The sequence below is a fragment of the Drosophila mojavensis genome, unplaced genomic scaffold (assembly GCF_018153725.1).
Source record: "Drosophila mojavensis isolate 15081-1352.22 unplaced genomic scaffold, ASM1815372v1 contig_74, whole genome shotgun sequence".
In the NCBI taxonomy this organism is placed as follows: Eukaryota; Metazoa; Arthropoda; class Insecta; order Diptera; family Drosophilidae; genus Drosophila; species Drosophila mojavensis.
This window is the reverse complement of record NW_025318899.1, coordinates 21,621,717-21,638,427: the sequence shown is the minus strand read 5'-3', so window position 1 is coordinate 21,638,427 and position 16,711 is coordinate 21,621,717. Positions and strand designations below refer to the sequence as shown.

Here is a 16,711-nt window from a genome sequence, read left to right as displayed (position 1 = left end):
TCAACAAAATACGCTAGTAGTCGTAAATTATATGTAGTAAAGAAAGGGTGTAAGTGTTCAAGTGACATATATTAAATATATTATATTGTATATGTTTTATATTAAATAACATATAAATATATTATATCATATATGTATCATATTGAATAACATATATTATATATTATATTAACATATTTCGAGTTCGAACAAAAACCAATTAAGGGCTTTTTGGAATCATCATTACGGTTTTATTTGATTATTTGAATTCCATTCATTTACTGTCGGTTTTTGTTGTTATTCAACTATATGCAAAAATGGTCGATTAGAAAATGTTTGTATTAAGTTGTTGCATCCATCCGTAGAGCAGCTCTGTCTGTCCGTCACTTCAACTTCCGATTCCACTGCTATATCTTCGTCTGCTGCACTTGATCAAATCGTTTGTTTTATTTATACGCTTACACATTTAGGGTTTGTTTACAGTTTGCCAGTTTGCTGATTCTGATGCGTCAGGAAAGCAAAAGTGCATATACAATTTTTACTGTTGTTGTTTCATGTTGGTTTATAGACGTAAAGTTAAGTTTTGTGTTGTTGTTTTTATCGTTAGCCAATACCATATATATTTGATTTGTTTCTATACTCGTTTCTTTTATTAAATATATCAATAACCGCCGACGACGTACGACGCATTGTTCATTCAACGTCCATGGCAGCATCGCTGGGTGAGTTGCTGCCTACGTTCTGCCCATTGTTGTCCACATCCATTTTGTCACCGCCGGCAGTTGGCTCGCCGCCATTCTGTTCCGCAGCATCCTTTGGCGGTGGCGTTGTCTTGGCAGCTGGCTTCGGTTTCGCGCGGTTAATGACAGAGTTGACGCAGCTAGTCAAGGAATTCACCTCATGGCGCACTGCCTGCAGGGTAACAGGACTATCGACTGTGCGTGGCGATTGCGTGAATTTTGACAGATTGGTTTCCAGCCACTTTTGCGCCTTGTCCGCAGATTCGGCTATGTTGATGAACTCGGTCTCCGTCAAATGATCGTACTTGGGCACACCCTTGCGGAACTCGGCCACTGCCTGACGGGCCACAGCAATGCAGTTCTTTAGCTCCTCGAAAGCAGCCGGGCACTGCTCGTAGTCGTGGGCGCGCTGCTTGATCGGATCGGTTTTCTGCAACAGCGCCGTCAGGCGACTGGTGTAAGTCTCACGGTCGCAATCCTCGCCATCCTCATATAACCAGTTCTCGAGATCATTTAGCTGCGCTACAATCGACTCGCGATCGGACTCAACCACATAGCGCTCAAGAGGTCCACCCTGCAAATGTGACAATATTATTGTTATTGACCTAGGCTTGACTGAAGGTCATTAGACTCTTACGTGTAGCTTGTTGCGCATATCGTAGACGAACTCCTCCAATGCGTTTTTGGCGTCAATGCGCTCCGTCTCCTTCTGATCGTTGCCAATCATCTTAGCCTCCTGCTGTGCATAGCCGCTCAAGACAGCTGGCTCGAAGCCATGAGTGATGGGCTCCATTGGCAGCTCGATGTCCTTTTTGGTCTTCTTTTTTGTTTTGTCATTGCCCTGTGCGTGAAATAGAATACAGAAGACAGAAACCATAGATTAGAACAATTGCTCCATCGACTCGATCAAATTATTCGTTTCACATAGCCAATAGAAAGAGGAAATACTTCGAAGCGGAACAACAACAAAGCGAAGAGGAAAAACAGCTCAAGTAACAGCCTACAATATGAGCAAAAGATTGTGATTCGTGTCTTAAATATGTAAATAGAAGTTCGAGTAGCATTCATTGGATTGGAGGCGCATTGTAGAACGTGTATTTTTGTTTTGTTTATCTTTTTTGCTTACTTTGTTTAAATCATAATAATTAAATGTATATATTTGAATAAATAAATAAAAAGTATTCAAGCATATATTGGGCAAATTGTTTAAGCAATTCAATAATTATTTTGATTGTATATTTATTTTTTTGTTTTGCAATATTATGTAGGAGCACACAGGGTAGGCGGCTTATGAGCGGTCTTCATCATTCGTTTTACTATCGGTTGTTGGGTGGGAAAAGAAAGCGCAAAATGTTGTGCTTGATATTTTCTCATACGACATTTCCAATTTCGTGATATTTTCTCATTTTTGGTTTTATATTAGAAATTATATTTGTATTAAGATTTTTATTTGCTTTAAATTTGAAAACGTACCGAACCAAACCAGCCCTTGACCCGTTGTGCCCACCCTTGTCCGCCAGGTGATGAGGCTGTTGATGTATTAATATCATCCTCATTCTCAAAATATGCCTATATGAGAGAGCAAAACGCGAGCGCACAATATCCAATATTTTGGGTGATAGTTGTAATAATTGTATGTATATGTAGTATATATAAATATCTCGTACAAAAGAAATGTACAATACAACATAATTAAACAGCAAGAGGAACATCAACTACGGCACTAGTAGATTGGGAATGAAACCAAGACGCAAACATGAAGCAACCAAAATATAATCACAGACTCGCAATACTGAAGAGCTTTTCGATATATATAAAATTACTAAAGAAACTGAATGGAACTAAACATTTCGCTAAAGTGAGATAAAGTGAAACACAAACATGCCATAATAAAATGTATTAGTATACGCCCCTAAAAACGTTGATGTTTTGGGTTAAAATTGATAGCTAGATAGATATTTTTACATAAATTCATTTAAAGTACTAAATGAAAGGGATTTATAGTCGAAAAGGCTTTGTTTATTTAATTTGCCTCCCATATTTAGGGCCTTAGGTTTCATTTCCTATCTAAGTGAAAGAAGCCAGCAAGAGCATCAAATAAAGAAGATTCGAGTTACTTAGAAGTGAGCAAATGATAAGAATCGATTCAGTTGATGACTGGTGAAGTTGTTAGAAGGAAGATCACTCGAAGGGGTTAGAAAACTGCGAAAGGGAGAGAGCGCCTACTCAACAACAGATGATATAATTTGTATGAATCTGATGATGATGACGATACTACATAATCGATAAAGGGCTGTTTAGATTGACTAACCTCAGGTTGGGCTTCCGCTTGCTCGCCAGCATTGGGTCCAGCTTGCTCTCCTCCGGCAGCCTTCTCGTCGGTAGCCATTTCGTTTGCGGCGGCAGTCTCTTCCTGCTCCTTTCGGTCAACGAGCACGGCCGACGAAATCAAGACAATTCCGTTAAGATTAATGCGAACTTTCAGCTTGACATCCTGACTCTCGCCACGCTCTGTTGGCTTGACGTCCTTGATTTTCCAGGTGCCGATAGTTTGATCCGGATACGGCACCGGTTGGCCGTACACAATGGACGCAACGAACGGACTCTTGCGAGCTATGGTCACCAGACGACTGAATGGTGACGGATGGAATTGCGGAAAGATTTCAACTTCGCCACTCGATGATGTGCCATCACCCTCCCAGAGCACTTTCACGGCATAATTCTGTATGTCAGTTACCCCGAATTCGCGCACGCGCACAGCCGGCGACATGATGGCGCATTGCAGAGCAGCTCCGCGCGAGACTGCCTCATCCTGATTAAGTGTGGTACTGGCCGGTTTGTTGAACACCTACAAAATACAGAACATCTTAGAAACATACCCAAAATATACAGCCAAGTGTGACTCACCTGCTCAATGAGCTGCTTGACAGCCGGTATGCGAGTGCTGCCGCCCACAATCTCCACAGAGTGTATATCGTCCAGAGACAGCTTTGATTCGACCAAAAGTTTCTTGAAGGTCTGCTCGACACGCTGTAGAATTGGAGCGCACAGCTCTTCCATTTGGGAGCGCTGCATGGACGAGCTAACGTCGATGTCGTCCAAGAAGCATTCAATATTCAGAGGCAGTTTGGTGCTGTTGGCGGACATTTGCTTCTTCAACTTTTCGATTTCGGCCAGCAAACGCACATTGGCGCGAGCATTGCTCTTGGCATTGATCTTATAGCGCTCGAGGAACTCCTTGGTAAAGTGTTCAGCTAGTGCCAAGTCGATATCGCGCCCACCAATCTGATCCCAGCTGCTGGCCAACATCTTCAGCTTGCCCTTGGTGAACACACAGGCGCTGACCTGCAGCGCCGAGTGGCCGAAGTCAACGAAGATAACGTTACGCGGCTTGTCCTCGAACAGTTCGTTCTTGTAGAAGCCATAGGCCAGAGCCGTGGCCGTTGTCTCGTTCATCAGGCGCAGCACATTCAGTCCCGCGATTTGTGCGGCATCGAGCAGCGCCTGACGCTCGGCATTGGTGAAGAATATGGGACAGGTGATGACACAGTCATTCACCTGCGTTTGCATGGCAGCCGCCGAAGTTTCTTTCAGTTTCGTGAACAGCATGGCCGTCAGTTGCTCCGGTGAGAAATGCTGATCCTCGTTCAAATAGTTGACTTTGATGCCAATGCTGCCATCACTGCGCGGCTCCACGCGCGCTGGAATGCTCTTGAGTTCATGCTGTACATGCGGATCGTTGAATTTGCGGCCAAGCAGACGCTTAAAGCCGCCAACTGTGTTTTTCATGTTTGTCACCTGCTGGTTCTTGGCGGCAACGCCAATGATGCGCTTCTTGCCATCAAATGCCACAAATGAGCTGAAGAAACGTAAAAGTTAAATTAGTGGAATAATAAAACGAATTATTATACACTATTTTTGAAACTTGTTAATAAGTGTGACTGAGATATTTTGCCTGCAACCAAGCAACGCCTAAGAGTAAAAATTTATTTGGTGCATTCAAGCATAAATATGTAAATTTATCTTTGTATACCTTATGAGTTTCAATATTGAAGCTATATAAATGTACAGGGTATACAAATGTTCTAGCAACGCGTCAAATATGGTCGTGTTGCCACAACAAAGTTAATTAAATCAGCACACACACACACACGTGCACACATAGCCGTATATGTAGAAACGTGTTGTCATAGTATGCACATGTATGTGCGCGATCGCGTTTTGCCGGCTTTGATTTTATTTTTGACAACTTTGGTGTGAACGCATAGGCTCGCTGTTCTCTCGCACTCTTTTTTCGCCCATTTTCTTCACGGCAACAGCTGCTGCTGCTTCTGCTTCTGCTGCGGCCGCCTTGCGCTCTCTCTGCTTTGATGCTGCTATTGACCGGACCGACCGCATGACGCATGCGATGATTTTCGTACGCCTGTGTGCATATATGTGTACGTGTATGTATGCTTGTGTATCTAGATTGGCCAAATAAAAATGATATTGGCAAAAGTAAAAATGCTCCCACGCATTCAACATTTATAAATCTAGAATCTGAGTCAAATACTGCGGCGAAGCCCCATCTCAAATGGAGCAACACGACGCAGTGCAACATTTTGATGTGGCCTCTCATTAATTCGCAATGCTTTTTTTGGGGAGCAGCCAGAGCCAAATTTAGGCACAATTGCATACATATGGAGCGCTGCATGCACATATTACATTTTACCTGTATATATTTTATGAAAATAATTCTGTATTATAAGCGTTACCAGTGACAACAATGGAAATTTCTAGGCGCGCACCCAGCCAAACATTTGCCCACATACACACACACACACACATGCGTATGTACGCGCGTACACATACACAAGGTATCGGGCATGACTTACATTTATACATAACCTCAATGGGAAAAAGAGCAAGCGATTATGTACAGCGGATATTGAGAGCTTTCGTTAATTGATATCCCAATAGCAGCAATAATCATAATCATGTGCTACTTTTATCACCTCTCTATTATTTTGTACTTTTTCCTTTTGGTACTTACGGTGTTGCACGCAGACTGTAGTCATTGGCAAGAGTCTCTATGCCGCCGGATCTGGCAGCCGCTACATAGCAGCCCTCGTTACCGAAATCGATGCCAATCACAGACATTTTTCTTTACTTTCGGCTGCCGACTCGATTGATTGATTTAGTTAAACTAGTTAAAGTATTTAGACTTTTTTACCTAGATTCCTTTTCCGATTTTTTATTTTTTATATTAATAGGGCGACTGTTTCTCTGTTTTATTCTCAGCAACTGTAAGAGAGAAAATAATATTAGCTCAAATATTTTCAATGTATATATAGAAACACAGTCGTCAATTTTATAATAATTGACAGAAGAGTCCAAAATTATTTAGATTTGTGCATATTCCATCAATTATGAATTTGCCTTTGGGCTGTTGTATGAGAAAAAATATTCACATAGACGCCCACGGAATGTTGTAAACAATCTAAGCGATTTTTCTATTGACATTATCTGTGATGATATATTTACGCACATATTTGCAGATTTCTTTTATATGTAGACGATTTATACTTATTTTAACAATGTATAAACGCTCACAACTTTTTTGTACCGCGACCGACACGTTTTTTCAGCGTAATGAAAACTGTAGCGGCGACGTCGACGTCGACAGAGAATGGTCACGAAACTTCTCGAATTAGTAGTATCGATCAATCGATTCATCGATAGTCGTGAACACTTTTATCGCACTAATTCGACTTCCCCGTTTATGCGCGCCTAGCGAAAATAGGAATTGTATACGAAATGTTTTATACCCTGTTAACCGAAGTTTATATATTATGTAGTTTTTGTCTATGCTTGAAAAAGACTGAAGGAAATCTCAAACGATATTGATTAGATTTCAACAGAAATTTGTATTATACACGTATTTATGAATACATTGTCATTTTAGCCTAAAACCAAGTGCGCAAAACAAATTGTAAGTAGGAATGGTTTACATCGATATAATACCGAAAAATAATAATACGACGACAAACTAATAAACTTAGACTAGGTTGCATTGCTATGCACTTTAGGAATAATTTTGAACACATTAAATAATTAAGAGTGAGTGTATCCAGAGATTTGATATAGATCTTAGCTAAGACTCGAGTGCTTCAACAGCTGAATTTCAAGTTTTTGTTCTGTTATACATAATCTCATCTTCTAGATATGTAGTACTAAGGCCGTGAGCCAACTCTATCGTTGTTCCGTTCCGCAATTCTTAAGGATTTGCCGGCGTCCGTAATTTTACTGAAGGTAACGCGTTTCTAAGGTCACTAAGGTGCTAAACATGCTGTCTATAAACAGCTTTCAACAGGGAATGTTCTTGAGATTGGGTTAGTTGCTTTGTCGAGGATTCAATTTGAGGGTTTGCTATGTTGAGTCTTTTGCATTTCGTGTAAATACTAAGCAGTCTTGCCGGTCCAAACATGATCGTTGTCATCGTTATTGCTTCACAATTCATATTTCCTTTTTTTGCTTTATGTGTTTTTTTGTAGTTCTTTTGAGTTCCTCACAATTGGACCACTAGTCCGGAGGCAGATATATTATCTCCAGCTCCCGCTGTCTTTTTGGCCACTCGGCATATCAGCACTGGCGCCACGCATATCTCCACTTCGATTTTTTGCAGATCCACACCATACTGTATAAACTCCTGCCAGCAAGGCACAGGATTGGCAGCGCTGATGCGCATTCGAGGCGCTTGCTCTTGAGCTGATGTGGCGAAGCTGTCGTCCAAAACAAGAGTCACCGCCTCTGGATTGATCTGTAAATGATCAAGTTTCATGGTCATTGGTCAGAGAAAATGATAAATAAAAATCTTCAGCACTTACAAATTGGGATTTGCAGACGTAACGATGAGCCGTCAGTGCAGCCTTAGCGGCTGCAGCCCTTGTATTTTTCCACTTCGAGTTGGCTACGGTCAGTATGGCCTGGTAGGCCAGAGTGTGCACGTGCATTCTGGACAACATGCGCCTGTGTGGATCGGACTTGTGCCGCACATTGTAATCCTCCAGCAGATTGATGAACACCTGACGCATTTGGTCCAGGGTGTTGGCAATGCGTGGATTCCAGTCGGTGGCCAGTGTGGTGCGTCCATTCTCCAGCACCTGTCGCAGGTTGGACAACTCCTGTTCGTTCATGCCCAAGGAGTCCACATACGGCAGCACATACTGCCGGAGCTGATGCAGCAGCTCCAACTCCACGTAGCTGGCGAGCTCGAAATGTTGCAACGTGCCTGGCGGCTGGCTTGTCAGCTGTGATTGCACCTGGCGCAAGCGTGCCTCACGCACACCTGGACTGAACTTGAACATGTCCATCATTTGCAGACCGCTGACCACCAGCAGCTGCGGATTATATTTCTTTAGTGCGTCCGTCAGGTGCTCCACCGCTCTCAAATGCGGATTGTTCTTATCGTTATGCAATATATAACGATTGGCACGAGGTGCCTCATATGGACCCCATTTATCACCGGCCTTATACTCCAGAATAAGATGTATATCATCATCGGGTATCTCATCACCTGCCAGACGAATCTCCTTGGGCAGCAAAGGTCGCAATCTGAAAATATACAATGTGGAGTACTTCATGCTGAAGATGAATTCATGTTTGCCACGTACTTCTTCGACATATGCGCGCCTAGAAGCACATCCGCTCCCTCTATGACAAAGCGCACTGCCATCAATGGGGCGTTGCCTCCCATATACCACTGAATGCGCTCTTTGTCCATTATTTTGGCATTGGTTATCAGTTGTTTGAACAGCGTACTGTTGGATATGACGCGCCTATAAGGTTGATGTATTTAGTATTATGTCTCAAATTATATCTAATGGATGCACTTACTCAGCTGCGGCCCCGTTCTTGAAGTAGTAGGCGAATGATTGAAGAAACTCATTTTCATTTTTCACATTCTTCGCCGCGAAGTCGGTGCTTAGCTCAGGCACACGCATTTTGTAGAAGGTCTCCAGAAACTCGGTGGCATTTATTTGCAGATCCGTGCAGGCGCCATAGCCTACGGCTACTTTGGGTGCCGGCTCATCGGTGGATTTCTTGACGCCGCCCTCGATGGCCAGGAGACCGGTGAGAAGTACGGTTGTTCTGTTCAGCGCCTGCAGGGTGAGAAATGCCTGCCAGATGATTGAGAGTAGTGCCGTGAAGACCGAGCAACCGGTTATCCAGCCCATGTATCGCAGAGCGCCCATTGTCCGTGGGCAGTCAATAAGTGTTTCTGTCTGAGTTGTATTTGTTGTTGTGTTTGCTCTTTGCACGCCGGCCTCAGCTCCGGCTTCGGCGTTTGTTTAAGACGTTACGTGAATTTGCTTATGTGGCTGCTGCGGAAGTTTCCTGCTCTATAGCGAGTCTTATCAAATCAAATTTGCTATGAACTGTTTTCAATTTGAGCTAGGTTTTTTAATAAAAGATAACGTCACAACTCCCATTTGCCGACAGGCAAAATCGAGACTAAGGATATCGATGTATCGATACGACAAGTAGTGGTGTTCCATGTAGCTATCGCATGAGGCACGAATGAAAGCAATCCAAAAGCTTTTGGTTTTGGTTTGAAAGTTGAGCTTCGCTTTGTTGTAACGGATTTCTGGAAAATGACTAAATTATATCAATAACCATAGAACACATATTATGATTAGGTTCTATAGCTAGTGACTATATAAAACAAATGAAGGATTTTCAGTTTTTAACTTATTTTAGTAATACATAAAATGTAAATCTTTAAGCATTTTAAAACGCTAGTAAGCAAATTAGGAGCTTGGCTATATCAAGTTCAGTCGGGTTTTCCATCGATATATATCTAGATTTCTTGAAATTCAGGAAACTTCTCTGCAGCTGGCTATCTATTATCTGTTCTGTTATGAATATATTAAATATTAACTTATATTTCTATGTTTAAAAGATCTTATTTAAGTATTCGAGGGAAGAATGGGCTCGGCTGCAGAGTCACAACAGCCTGACGTTATTTAAAGTCTATATCTAAGACAATAGATAGCTGCGCTTCAATAAATGGCTTAAATGATTTTTATAGTACCTAACGACGTCAACATTACTATTATCTTCGTCATTAACAACACCATCAGCATCAACTTCAAGATGTTGCCACACACACGCATCGTCATGTCATTTAAGGCGGTTCCTTCTTGTTTTCTGGTGTTGTTCATTTAAAACAAGTTGTTGCTTCTTTGTTGTTTTGCTTTAATTGCTTCGTGCCGTTATTTTATGTATTATTATATATTATTTTGCGACACAAGGTTATTCGATGGCAACACTGGATTGTTTGTTGAGGAAGTGGACGGTGGATAGTGGACGGTGGAAGGTGGAAGGTAGAAGGTGGAAGGTGGACGGTGAAAGTCTTTGTCAAGTCGAAGGTGCTGGCCGGTTATGTTCAATCTCTTGGGGTTGGGGCATCAGCTGGAAGCAACGAAATGATTGCAGTCAACAACTTAACCCCATCTAGACCTTTTTGAAAAGTGTCGTTCCATGTGTTAGCACTTGACTGCGACATGGTCCAAAGGTTTACGCGATTAAGCAATGTTTATAGCATTTCCATTGAGTGATAAAATCAACAAATGTCAATTGAAGAAACTGTTAAATTAATGCTCATCTATCTGTCTGTCTCGCTCGCGAAATTTATGTCTCTCTCTATAGAGTAGCCGGCGGAGCACGTACGACACATGTGGCCAGCTTTAATTACCAAGTAACTATTTCGAGACCAACTTTCAATTGGGAATGCCTCAGTAATCCAGCGTAACGCTGGATGAGTTGTTGCTCTCGTTTCCCTTAGCACGCCCCTTGCAGATTTTTAGTCTCGTCATGCCTACAAAGCCGCTTTAAATGTCTAGGCTCCGGCAGAGAACTATTTTTAACATCTCGACGAAAGTGAATTTCAGAATTTACGTTTTTTGTTTTCAGTCGAAACTATAACCGGCTCAGCGCGTCAGCCACATTTCGTACGCCAGTGTGAGTGTGTGAAAATCAGATAGCCAATTTTGATATAATGTATACCACGTAGCTGGATTGCGAGTGGCTGTGCAAGGCTCAAAAACCAATATCATTAATAAATATAAAATTTATTCTGTTTTTATTTAAAAATATTAAACATATTGTTCACAAAATTTACAATTTTTTAACGAGGAATTTCAGAAGGAAGTTTTATAATGATATATACCACGTAGTTTAATTGTGATCGGGTATGAAAGGCTCCAAAGATTCAATATGGTTAGTTTTTAAATATTAAATTATATATACGTTAATATTATAAATTTAAAAATACTTATATTTTTTTTTGGTTTTTACAATTTAATTAATGAATTAATTTAACGAGGATTTTGCGTATGAAGTTTTAGTAAAATAGTAAATGGTAAATTATATTATCAATCATTTTTTTATAACCAGTTATTTTAAAATTTGTTTTTAACATTTTGATTAATAATATTTTTTAAGGTGTAATTATTCGACTATAATATAAATTAAATAAGTAATTATTCAATATAATTTATTAAAATGATTTCAGTTAGACCCAGTTATGAAAATGTATAAACTTAATTTAGAATTACTACTGCTCCAGGCAAAAATATTGAATTGGCTGAAATATATTTAGAGAATATTTATATTACATATATATTACATTATACATATTGCTCAACTATGCACAGGGTATTCGCATGTCAGGCATGCTCGATTCTGAAAATTCGCACTTAATTTGTATTGTATTTTGTTCTTTTTACGTGTTTCGTATACAGCTACGATCTTTATATATGTTTTTCATTATTTTTTGTTGTATTTTATTTCGTATTTCGTTCTATGCGTACAACGCTGTCCGGCTCCACGGGCAATCCATATAAAATCAGCATATTCAGAAATTCTACCGGACAGTCGATTCTATGCGGTCAACGGAGTCGGACGCGCTGCCTTCTTGGGGCCATAAATTCGCAATATCGAATTAAATCAGTTTTTATGTAATTGTGCAATTCTCTTGGTTGCAAGATTTACGCGAAGAGAAACAAAGAGTGAATAAAACTCAAGTTAATTTTCAATCTCAATTAAATTTAAGTGATTTAAAGGTAGAAATATACTGTTATGTGCTTCTTTTATTCAAATGTTCACTAATTTAAACTAATTGAGTGTGGTTCGGCTGCATTTCCGTTTTGTATCTAATTCGTCGCGTTTGTGTTCCAAGTCTTTTGTTTGAGATATGCGCATAATGCGAAAAGGAAACAAAACAAAGTCTGCATGAATCTCGATCGCAACTGGATTTAGCACGCATATTCAGTTCGATCGCTCAAGACTTCCGCCTACTAACTTATAAAAAAAATTTAGATTTATTTTATCGTTCTTTCGCGCTGCCGTAAGCGTGCCAAACGTCGGAACAGATTGAGCTTGTTGAGTGACAATTGTTGATTAGGCTTAATCTAAGCAAATTAAAACATAAATAAAATGATAGTTAAAACTGTTTAGTGGTTTAAAAATAACTTGAAATTAAACATTCTGGCGCCTCAGGGTCAGCACCTAATGAACTTTACGCTTCTGTGGATAATTATCCCAGCTGCAGAGTATTTGGAGAATCTATTCTAAAGAAGCTGCTAAAGCGTCTTCTCAGTTATGCGGAACGTTTATTTCCATTATACTTTTTCTGATTTTGAGCTCACATTTGCATAATATTTTCGGATGCCTTACTGCCGCATGCTAGAATCGGCCCAGACAAATCTGACTAAGCATAAATCTTTATTCCGACCGAAAGGCAAATCAAAACAAGCGACGAAAGGTGAACAAACTAGCAAAGCGTCGGCGGCTCTGTAACGCAATGTGTACGCAGAACTGGTTCAGTGTCGAGGACGTCACCAACGATAGCAAGAGTTTTGCGAGCCCTCCTCATACACACAGACACACACACACACGCCCATTAATTTTATGTTGTTTCAGCTGCAAGACGAAATGGACAAGGCGCCTTCACGGCAGCTGTCATTCGTTCTGCTACTTGCTCTGCTGCTGCTGGGATTGATTGGCTGTGTGACGTCACAGCGCACGTCATTGGATTTGGCCTTCAGGAACGCCTACCGGCCACTGCGCTTGCTCAGCCTGGCCTTCACCGGGCGATCCGGCGACGTGCCGGCGAACGTGCAGCGCGTGCGCAATGCCGGCGTAAGTCTTGTCCTGCTGCGCCTCTTACTATCCATTCGCTAGCCTCCATTCGTGTTGCTCTTTCAGAAAACCCAAAAGTCGAATCCGCGCACGCGCGCCCTTCTCCAGTTCTGCGACACGGAACGGGGGCCCGGCAGACGCAGTGCTGAGCGGCCGACGAGCGTGCATCGACTGCGACCCGGCGACATCGACATCATTGGCGGCATGGGCGACTCTCTGACCGCGGGCAATGGCATTTTCGCCACCAACCTGGGGCACGTGACCGTGGAGAATCGAGGCGTGGTCTGGTCCATTGGCGGGCAATACAATTGGAAGAAATATCTCACCCTGCCCAACATACTCAAGGAGTTCAATCCCAAGCTCTATGGCTACTCTCTTAGGGACGGCCTCTCCACAGATCGCTCCTCGCGCTTCAATGTGGCCGAGTTGGGCGCCATGTCCCGCGACATGCCCTACATGGCCAAGGTGCTGGTGAAGCGCATGAGGAACGATCCCCACGTGAACATGACCCGGGACTGGAAGCTGGTCACCATGTTCATAGGCAACAATGACTTCTGCGCCGACATTTGCTTCCACCCACAGCCGGAGCAGACGATCAAACTGCACGAGCAGAACATACTGAAGACGTATCGCTATCTACGGGACAATGTGCCGCGGCTCATGCTGAATGTGGTGCCCGCTCCAAATCTACGGTTTTTGACTGAGCTTTCCGGGCTGCCGCCCGTCTGTCAGACCACGTTGACCTTTGAGTGCCCGTGCCTGATGGGCAAGAGCAAGAAGCGCTTGGATTACTTAGAGGGCATCATGAAGCGTTGGATAGCCAAAGACTACGAGATTGCCAACTTGCCGGAGTTCAATTCAGACGTAAGTCCATGAAGGAGCTACAGAGAAATACTCTAAGCATCGCTCATCTCTTTGCAGACATTCACCATCAATGTGCAGCCCTTCTCCCAGTTCGACGATTTTCCGCGCACGCCCTCAGGCACGACGGACACGCGGTTCTTCTCCGAGGATTGCTTCCACTTGAGCCAGCGCGGCCAGGCCTCGGCGGCCAATGCGATCTGGAACAATATGCTGGAGATGCCGGGCGAGAAGAGCGGCTTCAGCGAGCACCTGTTCGAGAAGTTCAACTGCCCCACCGAGCAGCGTCCGTACCTGATCACCAGAGTGAACAGTCGGGCCGACTTCGTCGTCTAGTCCGACAATTGCCAGCCTTTATAGTAGATAACTGACATCGACTGTGATACGTCGCCTTAGTCTCGACCATTTTTGTTTGTAGTATTCGTTTACGCTTTTATAAATAAACGCTTAGAAATTAGAAAACTTCACGACGCGTCTAATGAGTAAGTCAAACGATGTGCGCATATTTGATGAGGGCCGAGCGAATCAGCTGGCCGAAGGCAGAAATTCGCTAGCTCATTTCCATATCGGCGTCTGGATTGGGGACTGGAATGCGCGTGTGACTGGCACTCGAGTGGAGTCGGCCGCTACTTACATATTTCCCATAACAATTAGGATAGGATAGGGTAACTCTGGCTTGCATCGAAATACTTGTAGTTTACAGCCTGATTAGATGAAATGTTTGCTTTAGCAGAGCTACACTGGAAGAATTGAGCTAAAGCTCTCGAATTCTTCATTCTGAATTGTTCAGAAAATAATAATAATGAATATAGTAATGATGTATAAGAAGATGATTACTGATGACAGTTTAGGTAAAAATGATGAGATTATCGGGTCTCATAATAATGTATAAAAGAAAAGTGAATTAAATAATGATCGTAGTAATAAAACTGACAATGATGTTCGAGATTATTTATACAAAAAAAAAAAAAAAAAAATTATTATACCAAGAATAATAATTAAAATGATAATAAAAATAAAAAATTGATTTTCAACCATTATAATGAAAATGATAATGCTAATGATGATGAAAATAGTCATCAAGAAAATGATAGCAATGTGAATAAAAATTTGTTTATGCGAGTTGGTTAATAATAATAATGATATTAAAATTAGCAAGATGATCATAAGGAAAATGATTTTCGTTTTGTTGCTGAGCCAAGTTTTAAATGCTTTGTGCACTGCCCGAAAATGATAGCGATGCCATTAATTAGAGTTCAAATGGTAATGATGAAGATAAACATAATAATTATAATCATAATGGCAATCACAATGATTATCACAAGCCATTAAATATCACAAACGATACGCATACGAAATTAGCATTTCAGCACAGTCATCAATTCAACATCTTTATTGATTATGCGAGGCGTCCACTTGGGCCTGTTACAACTGTCGTGTGGCAATACGCACTGGACTTGTTGGGTAAATAAAACTACAATTAATCAGATTGCTTTTGAGACATTAAAACTGTATTCCATTTATCCCGGCTCATAATAGTGACCAATTTGAACAAGTCGAAACGTGTTTTCGGGGGCTTTTGCGATGATCAACGGTTTCGTTTGCAGGTGCTGAGAGGTGAATGAAATGAAAACATCAATTACGCAATTAAAGTTTTTTTTTCGTATTTTTTTTTTCTTCACTTGTAAAGCCCCTCTGCGCTAGCCGAGGTTGGTGTCGTTTTGCTCTTGACTTTGAACTTGGCTGGCGCATGTTGTTGCTTGGTCGTCACTTGACTTGATTAGCTCAACAAATTCTATCGGACTGAAACTCTTTTTTCGCATTCGCGCACTGTCATCGATTCTCTAGAGTTCTTGACTTACTCAAGTCATTGCAAAGTCACGACTAGTTTTGCTATTTCTATTAAATAGACTTTTAATACGGCTTTCGATAATTGCAGCTCTGACACAATTACTTGACACATTTACTCGACTCGTTCGTACAATTAGCTTGTTAAATATAGAACCACTTGAACTTGCCTTGATTGGAATGTTGTTTTAATTAAATAATCAATTTTAAATCAATTATTTTACGTACAAATTTTTTGCAAAAAATTTAAATCAAAATATACAAATATTCATAACTTTTTCGCATAATAAAACAAAAGTATTATTGATTTAAATTAAAGCCACATTTATTCCTAAATATTTATAAGGATTTTATACATTGAGTTATATTATTAATTTGATTATTAAAAAAAAATATATATATATTATTAATTGAACTATTGAACTTTTTATTTTATAATAAAATAACTAATGTAATAGCAATTGTATAGTGTAAAATGTATTATATTAATATATTTAGGCAATATTTAATTTATTTAGGCAATATTTTAAAAAGCGTAATATATTTTAAGTTTATTATTTTTAATTATTTATTATTTGTATACATAAATTAATTAGTTGAATTAGTTATACATAAATATTATTATGTATAACTAAGCATTTTTTATTAGAAATATCAAATAATTAAGGTATTTTACTTTTATTTTTTATTGAATTAATTCTTGTTGCTTGTTAAGCGCCACCTATGTATTTCAACTGTAACTATGGCATTATTGTCAGTGTGTACCTACGAAACTGTTTAAAATCCACACACCATATTAGTGCAAAATAATTACAATAGATGGAGCTATGCAATATATTGTTTGAAATGAGCGACGTTGAAGGTCTAGTGGATGGTATCTTTTTAGGGCGTTGCTAAGGAAGTTGTTAGCAAGAAGGTTGATGTGTCTGTCTATGGGCTTTGATTAGTACAGAAATCTCCTAATGAGAAGGAACTCCTATCTTTCCGAGAAATTTCTGTGGTTGAGTGGAATAAATGAGCATTGGAGTTTCTTCTTAGCGCTTAAATTTTGAATTTCTGTATGATGTTATAGCTGAATTAGGGAGCTGGAATATGTAATA

The 16,711-nt window shown here is 40.6% G+C and overlaps 3 protein-coding genes and 1 long non-coding RNA gene across 6 annotated transcripts; 1 reads left to right on the top strand and 3 right to left on the bottom strand.

The window, feature by feature from the left end:
• Positions 1-207: 207 nt before the first annotated feature.
• Positions 208-5,858, bottom strand: LOC6583249 (heat shock 70 kDa protein 4). Of its 2 annotated transcripts, XM_015162785.3 has the most exons (6): positions 5,752-5,858; positions 3,627-4,578; positions 3,031-3,567; positions 2,193-2,288; positions 1,357-1,560; positions 208-1,293 (listed from the first exon to the last, which is right to left on the bottom strand). In XM_015162785.3, exons 1-6 carry the CDS (start codon positions 5,856-5,858, stop codon positions 673-675), a joined length of 2,517 nt encoding a protein of 838 aa, XP_015018271.1. In that variant the 3' UTR covers positions 208-672. The 2 variants fall into 2 exon arrangements, with proteins under 2 accessions (XP_015018271.1, XP_002008922.1); XM_002008886.4 differs by lacking the exon at positions 2,193-2,288.
• A 72-nt stretch (positions 5,859-5,930) lies between these two features.
• LOC6583248 (ADP-dependent glucokinase) lies at positions 5,931-9,221 on the bottom strand. The gene is made up of 5 exons (XM_002008885.4): positions 8,595-9,221; positions 8,372-8,536; positions 7,586-8,312; positions 6,247-7,518; positions 5,931-6,002 (listed from the first exon to the last, which is right to left on the bottom strand). The coding sequence occupies exons 1-4, from the start codon at positions 8,951-8,953 to the stop codon at positions 7,267-7,269; spliced, it is 1,503 nt and encodes a 500-aa protein (XP_002008921.1). The 5' UTR covers positions 8,954-9,221; the 3' UTR covers positions 5,931-6,002; positions 6,247-7,266.
• Positions 9,222-11,641: 2,420 nt separating this feature from the next.
• On the top strand, positions 11,642-14,230 carry LOC6583247 (phospholipase B1, membrane-associated). Of its 2 annotated transcripts, XM_015162784.3 has the most exons (4): positions 11,642-11,824; positions 12,684-12,902; positions 12,969-13,766; positions 13,824-14,230. In XM_015162784.3, the coding sequence occupies exons 2-4, from the start codon at positions 12,696-12,698 to the stop codon at positions 14,097-14,099; spliced, it is 1,281 nt and encodes a 426-aa protein (XP_015018270.1). In that variant the 5' UTR covers positions 11,642-11,824; positions 12,684-12,695; the 3' UTR covers positions 14,100-14,230. The 2 variants fall into 2 exon arrangements, with proteins under 2 accessions (XP_015018270.1, XP_002008920.2); XM_002008884.4 differs by lacking the exon at positions 11,642-11,824 and having other exon boundaries at positions 11,898-12,902.
• A 911-nt stretch (positions 14,231-15,141) lies between these two features.
• Positions 15,142-15,746, bottom strand: LOC116804336. The gene is made up of 2 exons (XR_004364300.2): positions 15,446-15,746; positions 15,142-15,373 (listed from the first exon to the last, which is right to left on the bottom strand). It is a non-coding gene; the product is annotated as an uncharacterized LOC116804336 (long non-coding RNA).
• Positions 15,747-16,711: the final 965 nt, after the last annotated feature.